The 19,781-nt window shown below is 48.8% G+C and overlaps 1 protein-coding gene across 1 annotated transcript in view; it reads left to right on the plus strand.

The window, feature by feature from the left end:
- Positions 1–17,447, plus strand: part of DHX8 (DEAH-box helicase 8) — a 34,665-nt gene extending 17,218 nt beyond the window's left edge. The window contains exons 13-23 of the mRNA XM_056863159.1: positions 112–306; positions 1,553–1,738; positions 2,824–3,034; positions 7,784–7,965; positions 8,448–8,588; positions 10,259–10,414; positions 10,988–11,125; positions 12,065–12,193; positions 13,103–13,299; positions 16,401–16,580; positions 17,207–17,447. Coding sequence (XP_056719137.1) covers positions 112–306; positions 1,553–1,738; positions 2,824–3,034; positions 7,784–7,965; positions 8,448–8,588; positions 10,259–10,414; positions 10,988–11,125; positions 12,065–12,193; positions 13,103–13,299; positions 16,401–16,580; positions 17,207–17,426 — 1,935 coding nt within the window. The 3' untranslated portion in view covers positions 17,427–17,447. The remainder of the gene's footprint in view (positions 1–111; positions 307–1,552; positions 1,739–2,823; positions 3,035–7,783; positions 7,966–8,447; positions 8,589–10,258; positions 10,415–10,987; positions 11,126–12,064; positions 12,194–13,102; positions 13,300–16,400; positions 16,581–17,206) is intronic.
- The last annotated feature ends 2,334 nt before the right edge of the window (positions 17,448–19,781 follow it).

Raw genomic sequence — 19,781 nt, forward strand, 5'->3', positions numbered from 1 at the left:
AGATCACTTTCCTGCTTGACATAGTTGTAGTTGGAAAGTATTTGGGTGGAATAACTGGTAAACTGTATCCTCTTTTGCATCAGCCTGTTTCGGTACTTTTCCCCTTTCCAGGCGGTCCATGACAACCAGATTCTGATAGTCATTGGAGAGACGGGCTCCGGGAAGACTACTCAGATCACCCAGTACCTGGCTGAGGCTGGCTACACCTCCCGTGGGAAGATTGGATGCACCCAGCCACGTCGAGTGGCCGCCATGTCTGTGGCCAAGAGGGTTTCTGAGGAGTTTGGTTGTTGTTTGGGGCAGGAGGTAAGTGAAAGATGGCCCTGGAGCAGGTGGAGGAAGCTTTTCCGGTAGAGGGAGGATAGCGGGAAACGTGAGCCAGGGCAGTAGCTGCACTTGCTGCTTGTCCCCAAATGAAAGGAGTGGAGATCTGTGTGAAGGATGGAGGCCATATTGCTGACTGAAGAAGAAGAGTTGGTTTTTATATGCCGACTTTCTCTACCACTTAAGGAAGAATCAAACTGGCTTACAGACTGCCTTCCCTTCCCCTCCCCACAACAGACACCCTGTGAGGTTGGTGGGGCTGAGAGAGCTCAAAGACAGCTGTGACTAGCCCAAGGTCACCCAGCTGGCTTCATGTGCAGGAGTGGGGAATGAAACCCAGCTCTCCAGATTAGACTCCACAGCTCTTAACCATTACACCATGCTGGCTCTCTGAGAGACTGGTGAGCCTTACCTCACAGAATTCACAGTACATTGTTCTCTGCACTCTCCAAAAACGTGCGTCCTCACCCATGCAGCCATGCGCACGTGTCCTCTCACGTCCCCCGGCTAATCTCTTCCCCACCCACTGACACTTGGAACAAGCTGTCTTTCCCATCAGTGCCTGCATGTCGAGGAATGGCCAGAGTCCTTCAGTGGGCTGCTGTCGTCTGTTATCGGTGCTGCTTTTACTGCTGTGGGGGGGGGGGGGGGACACGACACCCTGACTTTTCTACCCCATTTTGTTCTCCTAATTTTTTCTCTCTGTTCAGAGGACTACTTGTGTCCAAGGAATTAAACATTTACAAGCCAAACAGCATTCCGCATCATGTTACATGATTGGTTTAGTGTAACATCCTACTTCTTTGAGCTATGCCAGGCAGGGATGCCTGAACCAACCTGATGTGCATTTGCAGGTCCTCCCTTTCAGGACTACCTTCGCAGCTTTAGAAGCTAGAAACCTGCAGTCTTGTATTAACAGTGGAGAGGTGCTGGTTTCTGATTCATGCAGCCCTTCCATTGTGTGCGCTCAGCTGCATGAAAGGCACCCGGTCCAGTTTGTCTCCACCGCTTGCCACAGATGGTGGCAATGTGGATAGGCTGGGGGGCGGGGGCTGTTAGGTGGGAAGTGGGCTGTGTAGAAGGTTTGAGGTACAGACCAGAGAGTTTCTGTTTTTACTGTGAATTTGAATATGCATGCTTGTTACATCAGCTGGTTCAAAGCGAGGGTGGCAGGTGTGGAAACAGTTCTTTGCTCAGTGCTGCTTTTATTCCCCCTCTCGGTTGGCAGGTTGGCTACACCATCCGATTTGAGGACTGCACAAGCCCCGAGACAGTGATTAAGTACATGACAGATGGGATGTTGCTCCGGGAGTGCCTCATTGACCCGGACCTGACACAATATGCGATCATCATGTTGGACGAAGCCCACGAGCGGACCATACATACCGATGTGCTCTTTGGTCTCCTGAAAAAGGTCACAACTCTCTCAGCACCTTCCATGCCATCCCTGAAAATGCATAGCGAATAGTAGTTGGTGTGACTGATGGGTAGCGATCCTGCCCCTTTCTGTAAGTCACCAATCAGCCTGGATGTCTGTTGGGGGTATGTGTGTGCAGCGCAGTTGACAACAGTCCAGGCCGATGCGTAGCTGAGGAAGCCAGGTGGGAACAGGAAGTGAGAGAGAAAAAGCTGCTACTGTGTCATCTCAGCTCAGATAGGGTCTGAGGAGAGAGAGAGAACGAGAGAACAGAGAGATCCTGTCTCAGCCTTCAGTGTAACCAGGCTAAAACCAGTGAATATGTGGAGACCAGGGTCTGAGTCTTCAAAGAGTTGAGGGGGAGAGAACCCTGCCTCAGGAGACTATATAAGGCTCAGAGAACCTTGTGTTTAAGCCAGGCTAAACCAACGAATGTAGGCTGATAATCCTTTCTCAGGAGACTTTGGAAGTCTCAGAGTCTGTCTTTTATGATAAAGCTGGGCTAGCAGAGTGAATGTGTTAGGAAGACACTGGTTGTCTCAGGGACTAGTTTCTGGAGAGAAACTGGCTAATGATTTACACTCTCTGTGAGAATCCTGAGGCTGAGGGAAGGCCGGTATTTACCTCCAGATAAAACCTCGGCTGTTAACTGTTCTGAGCACCCAGGAGTTGATGCTAAAACATTATCACTTGGTGAGCCCAGCAAAAGCTGTGTGTTATCTGTAAACAGTTTTAAGCCTCCTTACAGAACCTCCTCATTTACCCTGCCCCGTTAATGAATAAAAGTTATTTTTTTTATCTTGCTTCCCTGATAACTTGAATATAAAAACTTCGTTTAGAAGATCACTTGGGTTCAGTCTGTCGGTAGAAGGTTGGGGTAGAGACCACCTGGTCGAACTACGCAGCACACTACCTCTTCTTAAATGGCGTTTAAAACCATGACCATGGTTTTAAACCCCCCCATCTTTGCTTTGGTCTGTGGGCTCATCTGGCTGGCTGCTGTCGCTTCTGACCCTTCTCGCTTGCATTTCTTCCTACGTTTGTGTTCCTTGACATGGCCCGTCCCCGTTTCTCTGCTGCAGACTGTTCAGAAGAGACCGGACATGAAGCTGATTGTGACCTCGGCCACTCTGGATGCGGTCAAGTTCTCTCAATATTTCTACGAGGCTCCCATCTTCACTATCCCAGGGAGGACGTACCCAGTGGAGATTCTCTACACGAAGGAGCCGGAGACAGATTACCTGGATGCCAGCCTGATCACGGTCATGCAGATTCACTTGACGGAGCCCCCAGGTGAGGTGATGGGTAGAACTGTAAGACGGCTCCTTCCCAACCCCTCACCCTTTGCCAAATTATTTTTCTTATGCTTGCGGAGGGAATGGTTTAGATCCTACCTGTGACTGAACAATTTTATTTTATTTACAATACTGGAATATCCACTTGCTAGACCTGCTGCTCTCCACTCAGTGGGGGAAGGTATCCTTGTGTGGGTTGTGCTTCCTCCTTGCTCTGTGGGCACAGTTTCTTGCAAAGGCTTCCACTTATCCCAAGGAGGCATTCCACCTTCCTAGTCCATGCCCTGCCTGATCCGTGGGTTGTGCTTCCAGCTCTCTCGCCTCATTAAGGGATTACAAATCAAAAGAAATGGTCAGCTCTTGGTCTCTCGCCGTGGTGGTCGGAGCAAAAACTGTCTCGGGCGGAGTGTTCCCTTGCAGCTTCTCCAGTGGAGCCGCTGAAACAGGACAGCGCCACAGCCTCGTCCTTTGCACTTCACAACGACTCTAACCACCTCTCCTTCAGCTGCCTCCCTCCGAGGCCCCGGCCGGGACGGAGTGCCAGCAGCAGGCCCTCTCATGCCCCAAGGCTTCAGGGATGGATGGGCCTGTTGGCAGAAGCTCTCTAACCTCCTCAGAGCCACCCGTGCTTTCTCCCTCTGCTTCTCAAGGCCAGAAGGCCCCAGCAAGTAACACTGCCAAGAGGGCATCCCCTCCCCACTTCTGGCCTTGACTGTGGGAAGAGCGCTCCAAATCCCAAAGGAGGACATGGGGGCTAACACGCAGCTCTCTCCTCCCCTCTCCACCCATTATAATTGACACGGCTTTCCTCCACCCAGAGCTCTGTGCCTACATTACTAAGAAAGTGGTCAAAGATGTTAAGCACAACAGACATGAAAAAAGGCGATGCCATAGAAGGAGGGAAGATGTGTGCTCTTCTCCTTCTATCTACTCCTCTTCCTCCTCCTCCCCTCCCTGGAGAAAATGAAAGAAGGGATCCAGTGGGGACCAGTGCCATGCCTCCAAGGAACCGAGCGGTTACTCCCCAGACCTGCCCCTAAAACCCACCATTGCAGCTTTGCTTCTAGGCCACAAGACCGGCGCTGATTGTGACCTCGGCCACTCTGGATGCGGTCGAGTTCTCTCAATATTTCTATGAGGTCTGTCCCAGGTAGGACGTACGCAGTGGAGATTCTCTGCACGAAGGAGCCGGAGCCAGCTCTGTGCATGCCTCTGTGTATGGTGGCGTTGACAGGGTGACTTCACAGATGACCTTTCAGAGACCAGTTATAAGTAAGCTGTCTGTTCTACTACTGGCTACCTGTCATTTCCCCCAATGGTAAGGGTGTGGTCCAGGGAAGACACAGCCTCATCAGGCCCAGTCTTCACGAGACCGTTCCAGTCCAGTTCCAGTGCAAAGGAGCGCCTGTGTGCAAATATGCATTTAGGCGTAATTATACCTTTAAACGCATCTTCAAGGCAGCTATTAAATAATGAACTACAGATAGGGTAACAGCATTATCTTTACCAGACATAAGGTATATTAAATGATAATCGTGTGAACATACTGAAAAATGTGAGATCAATGGAGAAATAAAAGAAGTTCTTACAGAAGAGTATAAGTCACAGCAGCCTCCCATCAGGAGTGGCCAGCCAAGGGCTGTGGGCCGGGGCTTGCAAAGACCTCCCCTGCAGGGTCCTGTGGCAAGGGGAGACCTGAGTCCCCCCTGGTGCTGGCTGGAGCCTGGCCCTGACTGGGAGACCTCAGGCTGGTGTTGCTCTCCGCTTCACACCCTCAAATGAGGCACAAGGGAAGCCGGTCTGAGCTCTTGGAGGGTGGGAAGGAGGGGGAAGAACGAGTGAGAAGACCGTTCCAGCGGGAGGACTTCCTATGCCTCTTCGGGAAGGTTATCTCCAGTCTGGGATCTGTGGGTGAATCTATCCCAGAGGCTCCTCAGGACACCTCCAACGGGACATGCCAGCTCCTGTCATCGTGCCTGTTTCAGATTCCTTTGAGGAGACCCTCAACTGAATGGGCCTCCTCAAGTGAAGGAAAAGGCTTGCACTCAGTGGCAAAAAGAATGTACACATTGCCTGGCACCACTGTGAAAGACCTGAAGGTCCCCCGGTGGATGCACCAGTGGCCAGCCTGCCATCTGGGGCTATCCTCCTCAAGGATGGGGACAATACTCTCAGTCACCAAAGTGACAGGGAAAACGAGATCTTCCTCACGAAGGCAAAGGAGGCCCTGGCCCTGTCTTTCAGAGCAAGTGCAGCCTCATCAGTCTTTTCCAGCGCTTCCATTCTCTGGGCAGAGGAACTACTGCAGGATCCGGCTCCCGGTCTAGTCAGACTCAGGCATAACGTTTGGCTGAAACACTGGAAATGGATCATCTCTCCAAGAGCAATCAGGTCATTTATGCATGCTCGCTTTAACCTCCTTTATTCCCCGTTTCAGCCAGGATCAAAGTAACCCAGGTTGGGGGAAACTGTATGCACTGGCTGGAATGATCAGGGACGAAATTGTGTGCCAATGGAGGCATGAATACAGAAAAGCAGTCTCCCAAGTTCAAATCAAGTCCCACCCCTTTAAATGCTGCTCTGTAATTGGCTTACCTCGCGAGAGATTTCCTTCCCCCCAAACCCAACTGCCGCATAAAAAAACATTTTAAGAACAAAAAACGGAGCAATCTGAAAGAAGGGGAGGGGGGAGAAAAAGGGGAGGGTTTTTTAAAAAAGCCTTTCTTTTGCTCAGAAAGAGCTCCCAGGAAGCAGGAAGCACTTGAATCCCTGCCTCTTTACACACTGAGTGAAGCCAGTCTTCTGTGCTTCCCCTGTTTGGCTATCAGCATGCTGCCTTGAAGAGGGGTTTGGAAAAGGGTGGGGCGAAGCTCATCCCGAGAAAGTTGTACGCTCGCTCAGTGATTCCAGAATGAGCCAGGATCCTCGGTTTAATTCGGGCAAGAATGGGAAAAGCCGGGTTTGTTTTGTGTTGAAGCAGCGTTGAGCTTCCAAGGAATGAGGTAACGTGCATACCCAAAAATCTGATCCTGGCTGAAACGGAATAAAGGAGGGTTAAGCGACCATTCATAAAACACCTCAGTGGTTCTTTATCAGGGGGAGAAACTCTGGGGACCCAGCACTAGATGAAGTCCTAGTGGAGACCAAAGAAAAGAAGAAAGTGGTGCCTCCTTCTTCCAGAAGAAGAAGAGTTGTTTTTTATATGCCAACTTTCTCTCCCACTTAAGGGAGAATCAAACCAGCTTAATATCACCTTCCCTTCCCCACAACAGACCTGCCAGATCAAGCCCAGGATCCTTTCGTTCTTCATGAGCCATACTGGAACCGGACCTGCCTTCCCCCCAAATCTTCCTCCTCATACCTGGGTCTCCTGACCAGCAAGTCCGGAAAGATGTCTTTTTCATCCTGCTGCCATAATAGGAGGCCAACTCCAAAACTTTGCAGCCGCTTGGCTCTGCTCCACCCAGAACAGGTGGGCCCACCATCAGCCAGGGGTACTCCACAGACCTTTGCCACACCCCAAGGGACTGATCCCTGGTATCCCCAAGCCCTAATTACATCAACCTTTGCACCGAGCCATCACTCACTTGCTGGAGATCCAAGCAATAGAACTGGTTCTGGAGAGTAAAAGATTTTCTGGAACCTTCTCTACTTTATGTCATGCCCAAGAAAAACAGTGATTGGAGAGCAATTATGGACCTAAAGCACCTCAACAAACTCAAGAGAAAGAAGAAATTGCACACGGAAACCCTCTGATCCATAGTGGCCATCCAGACAGGGGACTTCCTAGGCTTCATAGATTTCAACGAGGCATACCTCCATGTCCCCGTACATTCCAACTTAAGCAGTCGGGGAGAAACTACCTGTTGGGACAGGGAGTCTGCATGAGACCATTGCTTGTTTTGCCTTCAACATGGCAGTATCTGCAGTTGCTGGTCTCCAAAGCAAATGGACTGATACTCTGAGAGGGCCATTATGGCAAGGAGAAGCCATCTCCTCTGAAGCTTGGCATGACATGAACTGGGGAGGTGGAGAGCCTCCTCAGGAAATTTGCATTCGCCCTGCCCACGGAGTCAGGAGCCCAGCCCACACAAGGATACTTTCCCATCTGCTGATGAGAAGAAACCTTCAGGATTGTGATCTCATTCTTGTGGAATATGGCCCTCCTTTACTGAATACCAGCCTCTAAACATATGATGCCAATTTGTTGGACTAGCTTCTAATGAATGTTCCCATCCCTGCTTCAGTTCTCTAGGCTTCCTCTTTCCCTGGCATTCCCCACAAGCCTTGGGACAGTAGTTACGAGACAGAAATGGAGTTCACAAGCAGAATTCCCAGAATTCTTAGAAAGCAATAGTTCCCAGAGTTCAGTAGAAGTGGGTTTACTCTGGGTTTACTCTGAAGGGTTTTCCTTCTGAAAAGGAGAATGACCATTTTGTTGTTGGATTTTTCTGCTCTTGCCGCCCCCATTCTGCACCTGCTGGCAAAATGAATTGTGTAAATCCATCTGGTTTGCCTCAGTCCACCTGCGTGTTGTCAAGCTTAGTGTTACAATGAAGAGGGCTGAAACCTGGCTATCCGAATGTTTCAGCTGCAAAGCTGATGGCGCAGTGGCAATCGCTTCAGCTTATCAGCACGACAGGAGTTCGATCTCATGCTCGTGTGCATTCCTGGAAGCATGCTGACTGTGTGCTGGCCTGCCTGTAGGGGGCTGTGACCATTGGGTGCTGGTTTCCTTTTTGCGCAGGAGATATCCTGGTGTTTTTGACTGGCCAGGAGGAGATTGACACAGCCTGTGAAATTCTCTATGAACGGATGAAATCGCTGGGCCCGGATGTGCCTGAGCTGATTATCCTCCCTGTCTACTCCGCCTTGCCTAGCGAGATGCAGACGCGGATTTTTGATCCCGCTCCCCCAGGCAGTCGGAAGGTAAGTGTTCTGTTATTTCCTAGGAGGGTGGTGCTTCTCCCCCCCCCCATGACGACCCGTCTTATCCAGTATCTTGTTTCTAACAGTCCTTCCCTGTGAATGTAGTGGCTTCTTATAGCACTCATGGCTGATTATCTTGTGAATTTGGCTGATCCTCTTTTAAAGCCACTCCTTGTACCCTTGTTAAATTACTGGTTTAACATTTGAGCTCCTTCAAGATACTCTGGTGCTGTCTGAACCTGGCACATAGATAATTGGTAATTTTTTTGAACTTGATCTTGTCACCTCTGTTTGAGTTAGTTCTTCGGATGCATTCCCAGAAAAAAGAGGTTCAGATGCAGTTTTCACCCTTTGTGTGTGCGGGATTCTCTGCACTGACGCAGCGGAGTTTAGTGGAAGCAGTGGGGGTTATCCTGGCTTTGTGTGTTCTGCTGAGCTTCTTGCCTGACTTGTGCTCTGCTGCCTCCCTCCTTTCTGCTTAGGTGGTTATTGCCACAAACATTGCCGAAACTTCGCTGACCATTGATGGGATCTACTATGTTGTGGACCCTGGCTTTGTGAAGCAGAAAGTGTACAACTCCAAGACTGGGATTGACCAGCTGGTTGTGACACCCATTTCCCAGGTACGCACTGTCAACCTAAGTGTATCTCACAGCGTGGTTGTTGGGAGGGTAAAATGGGGGCGGGGGAGGGGCAAAGTTTCTTGGGAGGGAAGGATGGGATAATATGGAGAAGGAAATAAGAGAGGTGATTAAAGCAGATCTTATTATGATACTATGAGGCTTCAACCACCCTCACATTGACGGTAAAACGTGCTCAAGACATGCTGCAGAAATGAGAATGAACTGTCTAGAGAAGGGGATAAATGTTTCTACGCAGTTCACTTTCATTTCTGCAACATGACTCTAACACATGTTTTACCCAGTCAGTGTGAGGGTGGTTGAAGTCTCATAGGCCATGGATTTTCCACCATCATGAACAAAAGTATCTTGTGCAAGGGAACAAGCTGACAACAGAATAGTCATCAAAACTGGCTAGAGTCTTACCCAGCTTACTCTTCTGTTCCCTTGTTGATCAGGTGCAAAAAGCACCAGTTACTACTTCAAGGTCTCTTTGTATCACATGGTTAACTGGGGATTTGAGGATCCACAGGGGCCCCATGGAAATTCCCCCAGTAACCATTCCTCCAACAAGCAGTCTTTCACATTATTCTCCAATAAACCCTACCCATGTCTCAGTCCACTTAGTGCTTCAAATCAACTTGGTTGTCCAAGAAGAGTCTTTGACTTCTAAAGTCGCCCCATCCCCCTGTGCCACAGTAGCATTTTAGTACTGGAAATGCGTTGCTTGAACTCATGTGGGCTTAAAAGACCAGAGCTCCAATTCTAACCTTCCCTCTCTCTCCAAATTGCTACAGAGAAGAGCAGGCTCTCTCACGTGAGCTCTCTAGGCAGGTAGGGTTTAACACCTCCCCCTTCCATGCTCCTGGTAACTGGTTAAAACAAAATCGGACTGGGAAGAGCTCCAGAAGGATCTCTGCATACTGGAAGAATGGGCATTAAAATGGCAAATGAGATTCAATGTAAGTGTAAAGTGATGCATATTGGGGCAAAAAATCCCAACTTCACATATACACTGATGGGATCTGTGCTGGCAGCGACAGACCAAGAAAGGGATCTTGGGGTGGTAGTGGATAGCTCAATGAAGATGTCAACCCAGTGTGCGGCTGCTGTAAAAAAGGCAAATTCCATGCTGGCCATCATTAGACGAGGAATTGAGAATAAAACTGCTGATATCATACTGCCCTTGTACAAATCTATGGTGAGACCACACTTGGAATACTGTGTACAGTTCTGGTCACCACACCTAAAAAAGGATATTACAGAGCTTGAGAAGGTGCAGAAAAGAGCAACCAAAATGATTAGGGGACTAGAGCAACTGTCCTATGGGGAGCGGTTAAGATGCTTAGGGCTGTTTAGCTTGGAAAGAAGGCGGTTAAGGGCAGACATGATAGAGGTCTATAAAATTATGCATGGTTTGGAGAGAGTGGACAGGGAGAGGTTTTTCTCCCTCTCCTATAACACTAAAACACGGGGTCATCTGCTGAAGCCATTCCTCCATCCCATCTCCTCCTTCGCCAGGCCCACCCTTGATGTGTTTGCTGCCCTCTCTGTCTGGAATTGCCAGGCTTCTGGCAGCATCATCTTGGCCCCTGGGGCTGGATCAGACATGGTGTGGGGGAGCAGAGACCACTCACTTCTCCCTTTTTGCTGCTTATTTGCAATTCTGATAGGCCCAAGCAAAGCAGCGCGCTGGGAGGGCTGGAAGGACGGGTCCAGGCAAGTGCTACCGACTCTACACGGAGCGGGCCTACCGCGATGAGATGCTGACCACCAATGTCCCCGAGATCCAGAGGACCAACTTGGCCAGCACTGTGCTGTCTCTCAAGGTAAAGCATTGAAGCCTAAACGGAACCAGGTTCTTTTGCTTGCACAAGCCCTGACAACCTTATTTAGTATATCTCTAGGGCAGGGGGTCCCCAGCCTTTTTGAGCCTGTGGGCACCTTTGGAATTCTGATGCAGTGTGGTGGGTGCAGCCACAAAATGGCTGTTCCAGGAGGCGGACCCAGCCCCTGGCTGCCACAGCTTACCTTCAATCACAAAGTGAAGATCCTTGTGCTGTGGTGGCAGCTGTTGCCAGAGCAATGTTTTTTTAAAGACAAAAATCTGCACGGCCAATGAAAACTCCAGTGACCAATCAGAAGCCCATCTGGCCCCACCCACTTCCTACAAACACTTGGTGGGCACCAGGAAAGGTGTCGAGGGGTGCCATGGTGCCCACAGGCACCACTTTGGGACCCCTGCTTCTAGGGTCTCATTTTAATCAGTAGCAGGAATGACAGATGTATTCTTTGTCGTTCTTTAAGACCGGCTGTCGGTGTAGTGTTTTCAGGGTATGAGTGTTGCCAAGCGGTGTACAAAGCGCTGCTCACCTTCCTTCCTTCCTTCCACTCACACACAGGCGATGGGAATAAACGACCTGCTGTCTTTCGATTTCATGGATGCCCCCCCAATGGAAACTCTGATCACTGCCATGGAGCAGCTGTACACCCTGGGGGCCCTGGACGATGAGGGGCTGCTGACTCGCCTGGGGCGCAGGGTAGGTCTGCACGGCCCCATTCACACGGCTCTGAGTGGGTGGTGGATGAGCTGCCTCGGGGAAAGGCTCCGCGTCTGCGTCTGGAGCAGGCAGCCTGTCTGCATGGGTGTGCTTAGGTTGTGTAAGTAATTCTGCTCTCAAGAATCGTCTTCATTGATGAGGAGTGGAGACAAATAGGGGGGCTAGGCTGGCTGTAGGGACAGGGGAAATAACAACACTGTAGAGTAGTAGAGGCGAGTGCTTATATCCACCCCTCATTTCCATTGCTGGAAAGGATTGTCTCTGTGTAGGGCAGCTTCTTTGCCTTCCAACCCTGCCTCCACCCTAGCCCAAATTGTTCCCTGGAAGGCTATTCTTGGGGGAAATGGGACTCAGCGAGGAGGGGAATTAGCAAAAATTGTCCCCCTTCTGCTTGTAGCAATCCTCTGTTCAATCAAACCCATGAATCTTGGTGGGATACTGGAAATCTTAGTGGCTGCCCTGAGGTCCTTGGAGGAAAGATGAGACTGAGGTGTGTTGGGTTTTTTCTCACCCATGAGCACTAGAAACATGCTTGAAAAATAGGAAAAAGGCAGACGTGGGTTTCCAGAATGCCAAGTTTTGTGGCAAATGCTAAACCCTGTGGCTTTGGGGCTGTACAATATGCACGCCCTGTCTGAAGCTGGAGGCAAACCCTCCAGGGCACTGCCCACTGAGCCATGGGGGGGGGGGAGACATGTTGCCCTGCATGTGTCTTTTGGGGCTGGGGAGCATCTCGAGCAGGGTCTGTCTTGAAGGAAGCCCCTGACTGTGTGAAGGACAAGCCAAACAGACCACCATCTGTGCCTTATTCCAGGGAAGGGTGTTGGTCAGGGCAGCAATTATTGCCACTCTTTTTCCCGAGCGAGGCTGTGGATCAAAGACGGGCCAAGCTGATACCTCTTCCCTTTCCCCCGGCAGATGGCGGAGTTCCCCCTGGAGCCCATGCTGTGCAAGATGCTCATCATGTCTGTGCACCTGGGGTGTAGTGAGGAGATGCTCACCATCGTCTCCATGCTCTCTGTGCAGAATGTCTTCTACCGGCCCAAGGTGACTAGGAGGAGGGGGTCACCCTCTGCAAGGTGGCCGTGAGCCTCAGCAAGAGGGGCAGGCCACTCAGCTGGCATGATGATGGAATGTGGGCTGGGGAGGTTTGGGCTCCGCCCACATCTGGGCGAGAGGCTCAGTTTGCAAATCTGACAGTCCTTCCCCATCCTCCACACTTAAAACATGAGCAAGTCAAATGCTTTGCGGTTAGTTTTCAACACTTGATCAGGATCTGACTGAACAATTAACAAAACATTTCAATGGGTTAAATGCCCTACACTCAAGCATCTGTAAGATGTAATGCCATGGGGATGGGGGAATGCATTTCTCTTTCTTCAGTGATGAAGGGACATCCAGTAACAAACTGGATACATTTAAAAATGTGTGACTGTTCGTTTGCTTTCATGGGCCAGTGGGCTGTGGATTTCACTTGATAGGAAAACCAACAAAGGTTGCTGGAAGTATATACAAATGGCTTGTGTGCCATAGATACCAGGGCGTTAGTAAAAGCTAAGCTTTCCCTCTCCTCCCTTTTGTCTTCAGATCGCTCACACAGATCCCTTAGTAATGCCAGAGTATTAAAATGATGAGGCTGACTCAGAAATCTAGTGTAAAAAAATGTTTATGATGCTATTTGATTTTATTTACTGAGCCACTGTCTTGTTCTCCAGTTTTAACTCTGTAGTCAAGGAGGCTACACATTTTGTGGATGTTTGGGCCTCACTGTTCTATAGATCAGCAGCATACTTGTTCAGCTTTTCAATCTTGCAAAATATGTTGGCAAATCTTGAGGGCCATCATTTATAAATTGGAGTCTTTGTTGATCTGCCTTGCACAGGCTCAGTATCAAGTGTGTCAGAAGGCCTGGAAAGATGGTGCTTGGTGAATGTTGACTTCTTGTTATGTATGTAGGACAAGCAAGCTCTCGCTGACCAAAAGAAAGCCAAGTTCCACCAGACTGAAGGGGACCACCTGACACTTCTGGCTGTCTATAACTCCTGGAAGAACAACAAGTTCTCCAACCCCTGGTGCTACGAGAACTTCATCCAGGCCCGCTCACTGCGCCGGGCACAGGATATTCGCAAACAGATGCTGGGCATCATGGACAGGTGAGTACCCGGCTGTGGACAGGTGGAAGAGGTTTGTTTAGGCTTAGGATCAGGTGGATTTTGAGAGAGAACAGTCAAAGGGCCATCTCACACCTTGGCAGGAATGTAACACCTAGGAGGTGACAGATACTTGTGGATTCCAAATGCTAGATTGTGTGTCTTCCTGGGAAGGACTGACCCATAGGGGGATGAGCAGAGAGGTAATAAATTCCCTGAACATGAGAGGAATTAGGTCCATTTTTGTGGGTTCTTTTTGCAAGGTCCATCTCAGCTTAATCTATTTTGATGGCCACCATTACCATGTGGTGCTAACAAAAGGCAGACTGCCTGAACAAAGATACAAGGTGCTTTGGAGCAAAAGGTTCAGTTCCTCTTTGAGGACTCTGACCCTCAGCGTACTTATTTTGTTGCTCGTTTTTGGAGGCTGCAGAGAAGAGATGGGTCTTATTTAAATTTTATGGTTTTAATGTTCAAGACCTTGGTCTAAGAACAGGGGGAAAGGAAAGAAAAAGGGCTTAGGATCAGGTGTTCCAAAACTGAATTTACGTTCTTCAAAGGACTTGTTATCATTGAATCCAGGGATGTGTTTTCTATTCCAAATGTAAAAGCCACTCAAACGGCTGTTCATCTCTGCAATGTTGGCATTCAGCATGGTGGCCCACCGAGTATGCCAAATGCTGCCACTCTGCAGATGCAGAACTGCTTGCAGTATTAGACTGTGAGCAAATCTTTACAGCAATCAAAATCTGATTCCGTGGAGAAAACAAGCATTTGAAAAAGCAGAGGGTGAGTGTTAATACAGTTCATTTTCTGCATCCTTGGTGTCCGTGTCCAGAGACGTGAGACTGTGACTTAGCTATGGGGATATGGCCTGTGCGGGATGAACTCAGGCCTCAACCCGGAACTCCCTTCTTTGTTTCTTTGTTTGTTTTCTGTTCCATTCAAGACTTTGATTTTATCCCCAAGGCTCAAGAAATCAGGAATCGTACCAGCAGGCGCACATTGGGGATTGCTGGGTTAAAGTACAGCCAAAAATAATGAAAGGGGTGGGGGGAGGGGACAGACTGAGCCAGCTTGACCAGCCATGTCAATTATTACATGAGACAAAAGTATCTGCATGTATTCGGAGTTCTTTATCATGATCAGTTTGAGATATGCAAATGGAATCATGTTACCAGCAGAAAATAGCAAAGACTTGAAACAACTTCTGATGAAAGTTAAAAACAGAAAGAGCCAAAGCGGGACTGCAGCTGGACATCAAGAAGGCAAAAGTAATGTCTACCGGGGAATTACGCAACGTTAAGGCTGACAATGAAGAAACTGAAATTGTTCAATATTTTCTATTCCCTGGCTCCATCATCAACTGAAAAGGAGACTGCAGCCAAGAAGTCAGAAGGAGACTGAGACTGGGAAGGGCAGCCACCTCTCTAAGGAAATCCCTTTGGCATTTTTCAAACATTGGGCAATAAGCATCCTAACTTTTGACTGTGTGCATTATGAAAAGCTATGGTAGCACACAGTCCACACCCTGCTTGCCCTAATATGGCCACCAAGGGTGTCCTGCTCGTGTTCTAAGTCTGCATTTCTTGTGGAAGTCGTGCAGCATCCTGAGCCATATGCCTTACCTGCCAGAAGGTGTGTACAGAGGGATTGTCATGGGACAAGTGCTCACATTATGGCACTAATCTTCCTCTTACCTTTTTTACCTGGATTTTAATCCCTGGCTGGAGCTCTAAGGGGATCGCCGGGACCTCCAATGCCTTTGATTTGTTCTATGCCCTTTCATATATACCCTGCACCAGGCTTTTAGTTCTCATTAGTGCCATAATGTGAGCACTTGTCCCATGACAATCCCATAAACAACATCCATTGACAAGTAGTCCAAAAGAGAGTTGATTTATTGGAAGATCTATAGGTTTACAGCAGCTAGAAGCAAGATGGCACTAATGAGAACTAAAAGCCTGGTGCAGGGTATATATGAAAGGGCATAGAACAAATCAAAGGCATTGGAGGCTATGATAACCCCCCTTCCCTTGAGGCAAGAGTTTCACAGAGTCCAGAGTCAAAACACATAGTTGGCAGTTGTTCCAGCCAACCTTGGAACTGCACCTGGAGAAAGCATAACACTCTCAGTCAGACCATGCCTGGCATTTCCTGCACAGACCATGCCTGACACTACGCCAATGGGGGGTATTTTCTGAAGTCCTCTAATGCAACTCAGTGGGCTGCGCCCTTCTTTTGCCGGCATAACTTTGCGCCAGTAAAAGTGGGCATTCCTGTGCTGAAAAGGCTCAGGGAGCTGACGAATGTCGGCTGCACCCCCAGAAACACCCCTTTTGATGCCAGTGCAAGCTCCTGCGCCAGAGGTGCGCTGCTGCCACAGCTGTGCAGGCGCCCGTGCATTGCACTGTTGCGCCACTCTCCGGCACCAGCATTAAGTGCCTTGGCACTGGCGTTAATGCCCCTTGTGCAAGTGGCATTTACGCTGGCACTGAAGTCACGCCACCTCCTGAGTGCGTTCAGCCTCCCCCCTTTGTTTGGTGTTCCCTCTTTAAATCCCTCTTCTCTGTTTGTGTGTCTGTGTATGTATGTGTTTTGTTTAATAATTTTGTATTAGTATTTTAATTATTGGTTTAATGTTTTGACCGCTGCCTTGGGGCTGTAAGTTGGGCGAAAAGGCAGCTTACAAGGGTTTTAAATAAATCTGTTAGCCCCTCCCCACACACACGTCTGCAGCTCTGCTTGAAGGAACCTTTCTGGAAGAAGCTTTTCTGGAACAGTCAGCCCTTGGCTTATATCTCAGCTGGGAAATTCAGCCCAGCTTTCCAGAGTCTTGGCTGGTGAGTAATATGCTCACCCTCAGAGGCTGACTCTGCTGACCTTTTTCATGAAACACCAGAGTGATAAGAGCAGGTTATCTTCACTGGGCCTCCTAATGTTCAAAACAGTGGAAGTGAACTTTTGGCTTGGGCAGACCTTTGCAGGGTCTCAGCAATCTCCCAGTGGAAGAAGGCAGCCTGGGGGAGCATTTATGGGGGTTAAAGCCTAGACTGCGAGACCTGCTTCATTTGTGTCCTAAATTCTTCTGTCTTGTTTGGCAGGCACAAGTTGGATGTAGTATCATGTGGAAAAGCAACAGTGCGCGTGCAGAAGGCCATCTGCAGTGGCTTCTTCCGGAATGCAGCCAAGAAAGATCCCCAGGAGGGCTACCGGACCTTGATTGACCAACAGGTAGTCTATATCCACCCCTCAAGCGCCCTCTTCAACCGCCAGCCTGAATGGTAAGTGGGAGACGCAAGTAGGGAAAAGAGGGTTACCTACAGAGCACTGAGGGTTTTGCTGCATTAGTTCTAAGTCTCGGAGAGTCCTACAAGGAGGACAAGTAATTGCTGGAGATTTGAGGAGGGGGTCTGGCAATCAGTTGCCACCCTTTGTAGAACGTTGTCAGGATTGAAGCATTTTTAAACTGAGTTAACACAGTGAGTTAACACATATTTGATTACTTGACCTTTTTGAATTCGCATGCGCCATTTTAACTTTACCTTTCCTGCCATAAAGTCTAGCAAGGGGTTTCCTTCTGCCAGGATAATGTGGTACTTGTAACATCTGTCTTACTCCCTCACCTCTTATGGTAGTAGGATTGATGATTAAAGGAGGCCGCCCAGACTCCCCATGAATAGAGAAGGTTTGACTATTCCCGGCTTCAGATCTCACAGAATCCATTTCCACAGCCTAGTTTTAGATTAGGGATGTGCTAAAGTGGGCAGATTCCTCCTACCTCAGTAATTCTGTCTTTCACTAACGTGTGTGTGTGTGTGTGTGAGAGAGAGAGAAGGTTTTTAAGTGTGAGAATGGGGAAAGAACGGTGTTCTAACTAGCCATTTCCTTCCCTGTTCCCTGCCCCCAGGGTCGTATACCATGAGCTGGTGCTCACAACCAAGGAGTATATGCGGGAGGTCACCACCATAGATCCCCGCTGGCTGGTGGAGTTTGCCCCGGCCTTCTTCAAGGTTTCTGACCCCACGAAGCTGAGCAAGCAGAAGAAGCAGCAGCGCCTTGAGCCGCTTTACAACCGTTATGAGGAGCCCAATGCCTGGAGGATATCCCGGGCATTCAGGCGCCGATGAGCCCTCTTCCTGGCATATCAAGAACTGTGGGGGATTCTGAGGTCAAGCTAACCCAGCCACCTGAACATTTGTTTTGTAGTTGGAATGACAGGAGGCGGAGAAAAGCAGCTTGCAGCCACCATCCAATTGGGCATCATGGCCTTTTACTTTGGAAAGGAATGTTCCACACCTCTATTTCTGCAATGTCTGATGAGCAGCAGGTGTTGTGCACCTTTGGACCTTCATGGTTAGGGAAGGCCTGATGGGATTTCAGCTTCCAGGCTGCCTGAAGAAGTCACTGAGGAGGAGCTCCTGCTTTTCATTTGTGATTTTTGCTGGAAACTCTGGCATCTTCTTTCCCCACATCCAGGCTGGTCTCTTGCTTTAGAGCAACCCACTGGCAATGCTGTCAAACGGCTGTGATGTTGGAGAGAGGGGGAAGGATGCCCACATGGTGGGGGGAGGGGCTAGCCTTGAGCACATGCTCTGTGTTTATGTCCTTGGCAGAGGCTTTTGGTAAGATTTACCCACGTTGGGGATCCACTTTCCCTCACTTACCCCAATATTGTGCTTGCCTCCTGTTTTTGATCCAAAACTTTCCTAAACAGGTTTTTACAAGAGGTAAAATAAAGACAAATCTACAAACGTGGTTGGCATGACACAGTCTATTTACATATGCTGAAAAACTTTGATGCTGGCAGGTGGGAACTCAACTGTAGTAGTCCTATTTTACCACAGTAGTAACACTGGACTTTTGAACAGGTCAGTAAGTATGCCACAGATGTGATGGCAGCATTACGCTGTGTAGTAGCCAGGACAACACAGCTGCTGGCCAAAGTTCTCTCTCCTGTTGTCAGTTTTCCTGCCACCTAGAAGGTGGTTTCCATGTTTTCTCTGCTCAGTCCTTTTGTTAAGAGTTGCTGGGGAAATAATTATACTGCTGACCCTTCTAAAAACAAATCTCTGCTTCCCCCTGCTCTCAATATCTCCCCCTGCTGTCAATATCTCAGTCTAGAGGTAACAGACACCTCGTCCACCTTCCCATGCTAACATGGCTGGAGCATGTTGATGCGAGAATTCTGCAAATTCTCTCCCTTGAGCTCTTTATTTTTTTTTTTTACTCCTCTGCCTGCTACTTACCAAGCAAAGCCAGAGTGTGTAATAGGAAAAATGTACTTAGGACAGTCTCAGACCACACACACATAACAGTAAAGCATATAGGTTTATTGAACTTAAAGAGGTTGTAAGGCAAAGAGAAAAATAATACTTAGACAGATTTAACAACATCCCACATAGAGACTGATACACAGACAGACAGAGCCGCTCTGGGTCATTCCAAAGGAGAATGATTTCTCCCTGGGAAGGACAAAGGACTGGACATTTGGACTGCCCTTTTATAAGCTGGACCGTGAGGAGAGGATCTCAAATGACCCCTCCCTGTCACATTCTTTAGGAAATAAATTTCCACAAATCATGACTAAAATTGTTTAGAAATATCTTGTTCCATAATAATTCTTCCATTGTCCAAGTCTGATATCTGATTGTCCTGTCCATCCGTCAATGTTCCAAAACAATCTCCCCCTACGTGAGCAGACAATTTGCTGCCTGCTTGAACGGCCTTGCTACTATAAACATAAATTTTGGGCATCCGATGTGCTGTGGGTGATTTAACTGCTAGCAATGCAAATCTCCTGTTCATCTGAATGGCTTCTATGCAGTCCCACATTGGGACAGCGCAGGCCAGCCACGAATAAGATTTGTTAGCTTCTAGCACAATTTAGGAGAGTGCTCCCCCTCCCCTTGGGGCATGCAATCTCCCTGCCCCTGGGTCACATGTCCCAAGGGGGAGGGGGCACTCTTCCCTCCAGTTCTCTTTCTGCCGCCACGGAGAGAGAACGTGTAAGCTAGTGCTCTAGCCATGGAATTCAAGAAAATTCCATTATTCAAGTTCGTTTTCGTGGCTTCTGTGCAGTCCCACATGGGACTGCGCTTGCGCAGGCCAGCCACGGAGATTAAAAAGCTTATGGAAGAGTCGGCTCCCTAGGAGCGCTCCCCCCTCTCCCCGTCCGTTATCCAACTCCAATGGTTTTAACCGTTTATGTGCCATATAGGGGAGGGGAACACTCTTCCCTCAGTTCTCTTTCTGCTGCCGTGGAGAGAACAATACTTATTAAGTCATTCCCTACGGTAGCTGAAGTAAAATCAATAATATTCTTTTGCCATTTGGGAAATAAATAAGGAAGAGAAACATTTCTGACATGGCCCTGTTTAAAAAATGCTGTTCTTGCGGCACGAAAATGGCCGCGTCAGATGAACATCAAGACTGTTTACTGTGTTTGGGTGAAGGCCATATAGTAACATCATATAGGCCCTGCT

This window comes from Euleptes europaea, chromosome 18, assembly GCF_029931775.1.
Source record: "Euleptes europaea isolate rEulEur1 chromosome 18, rEulEur1.hap1, whole genome shotgun sequence".
NCBI lineage: Eukaryota > Metazoa > Chordata > Lepidosauria > Squamata > Sphaerodactylidae > Euleptes > Euleptes europaea.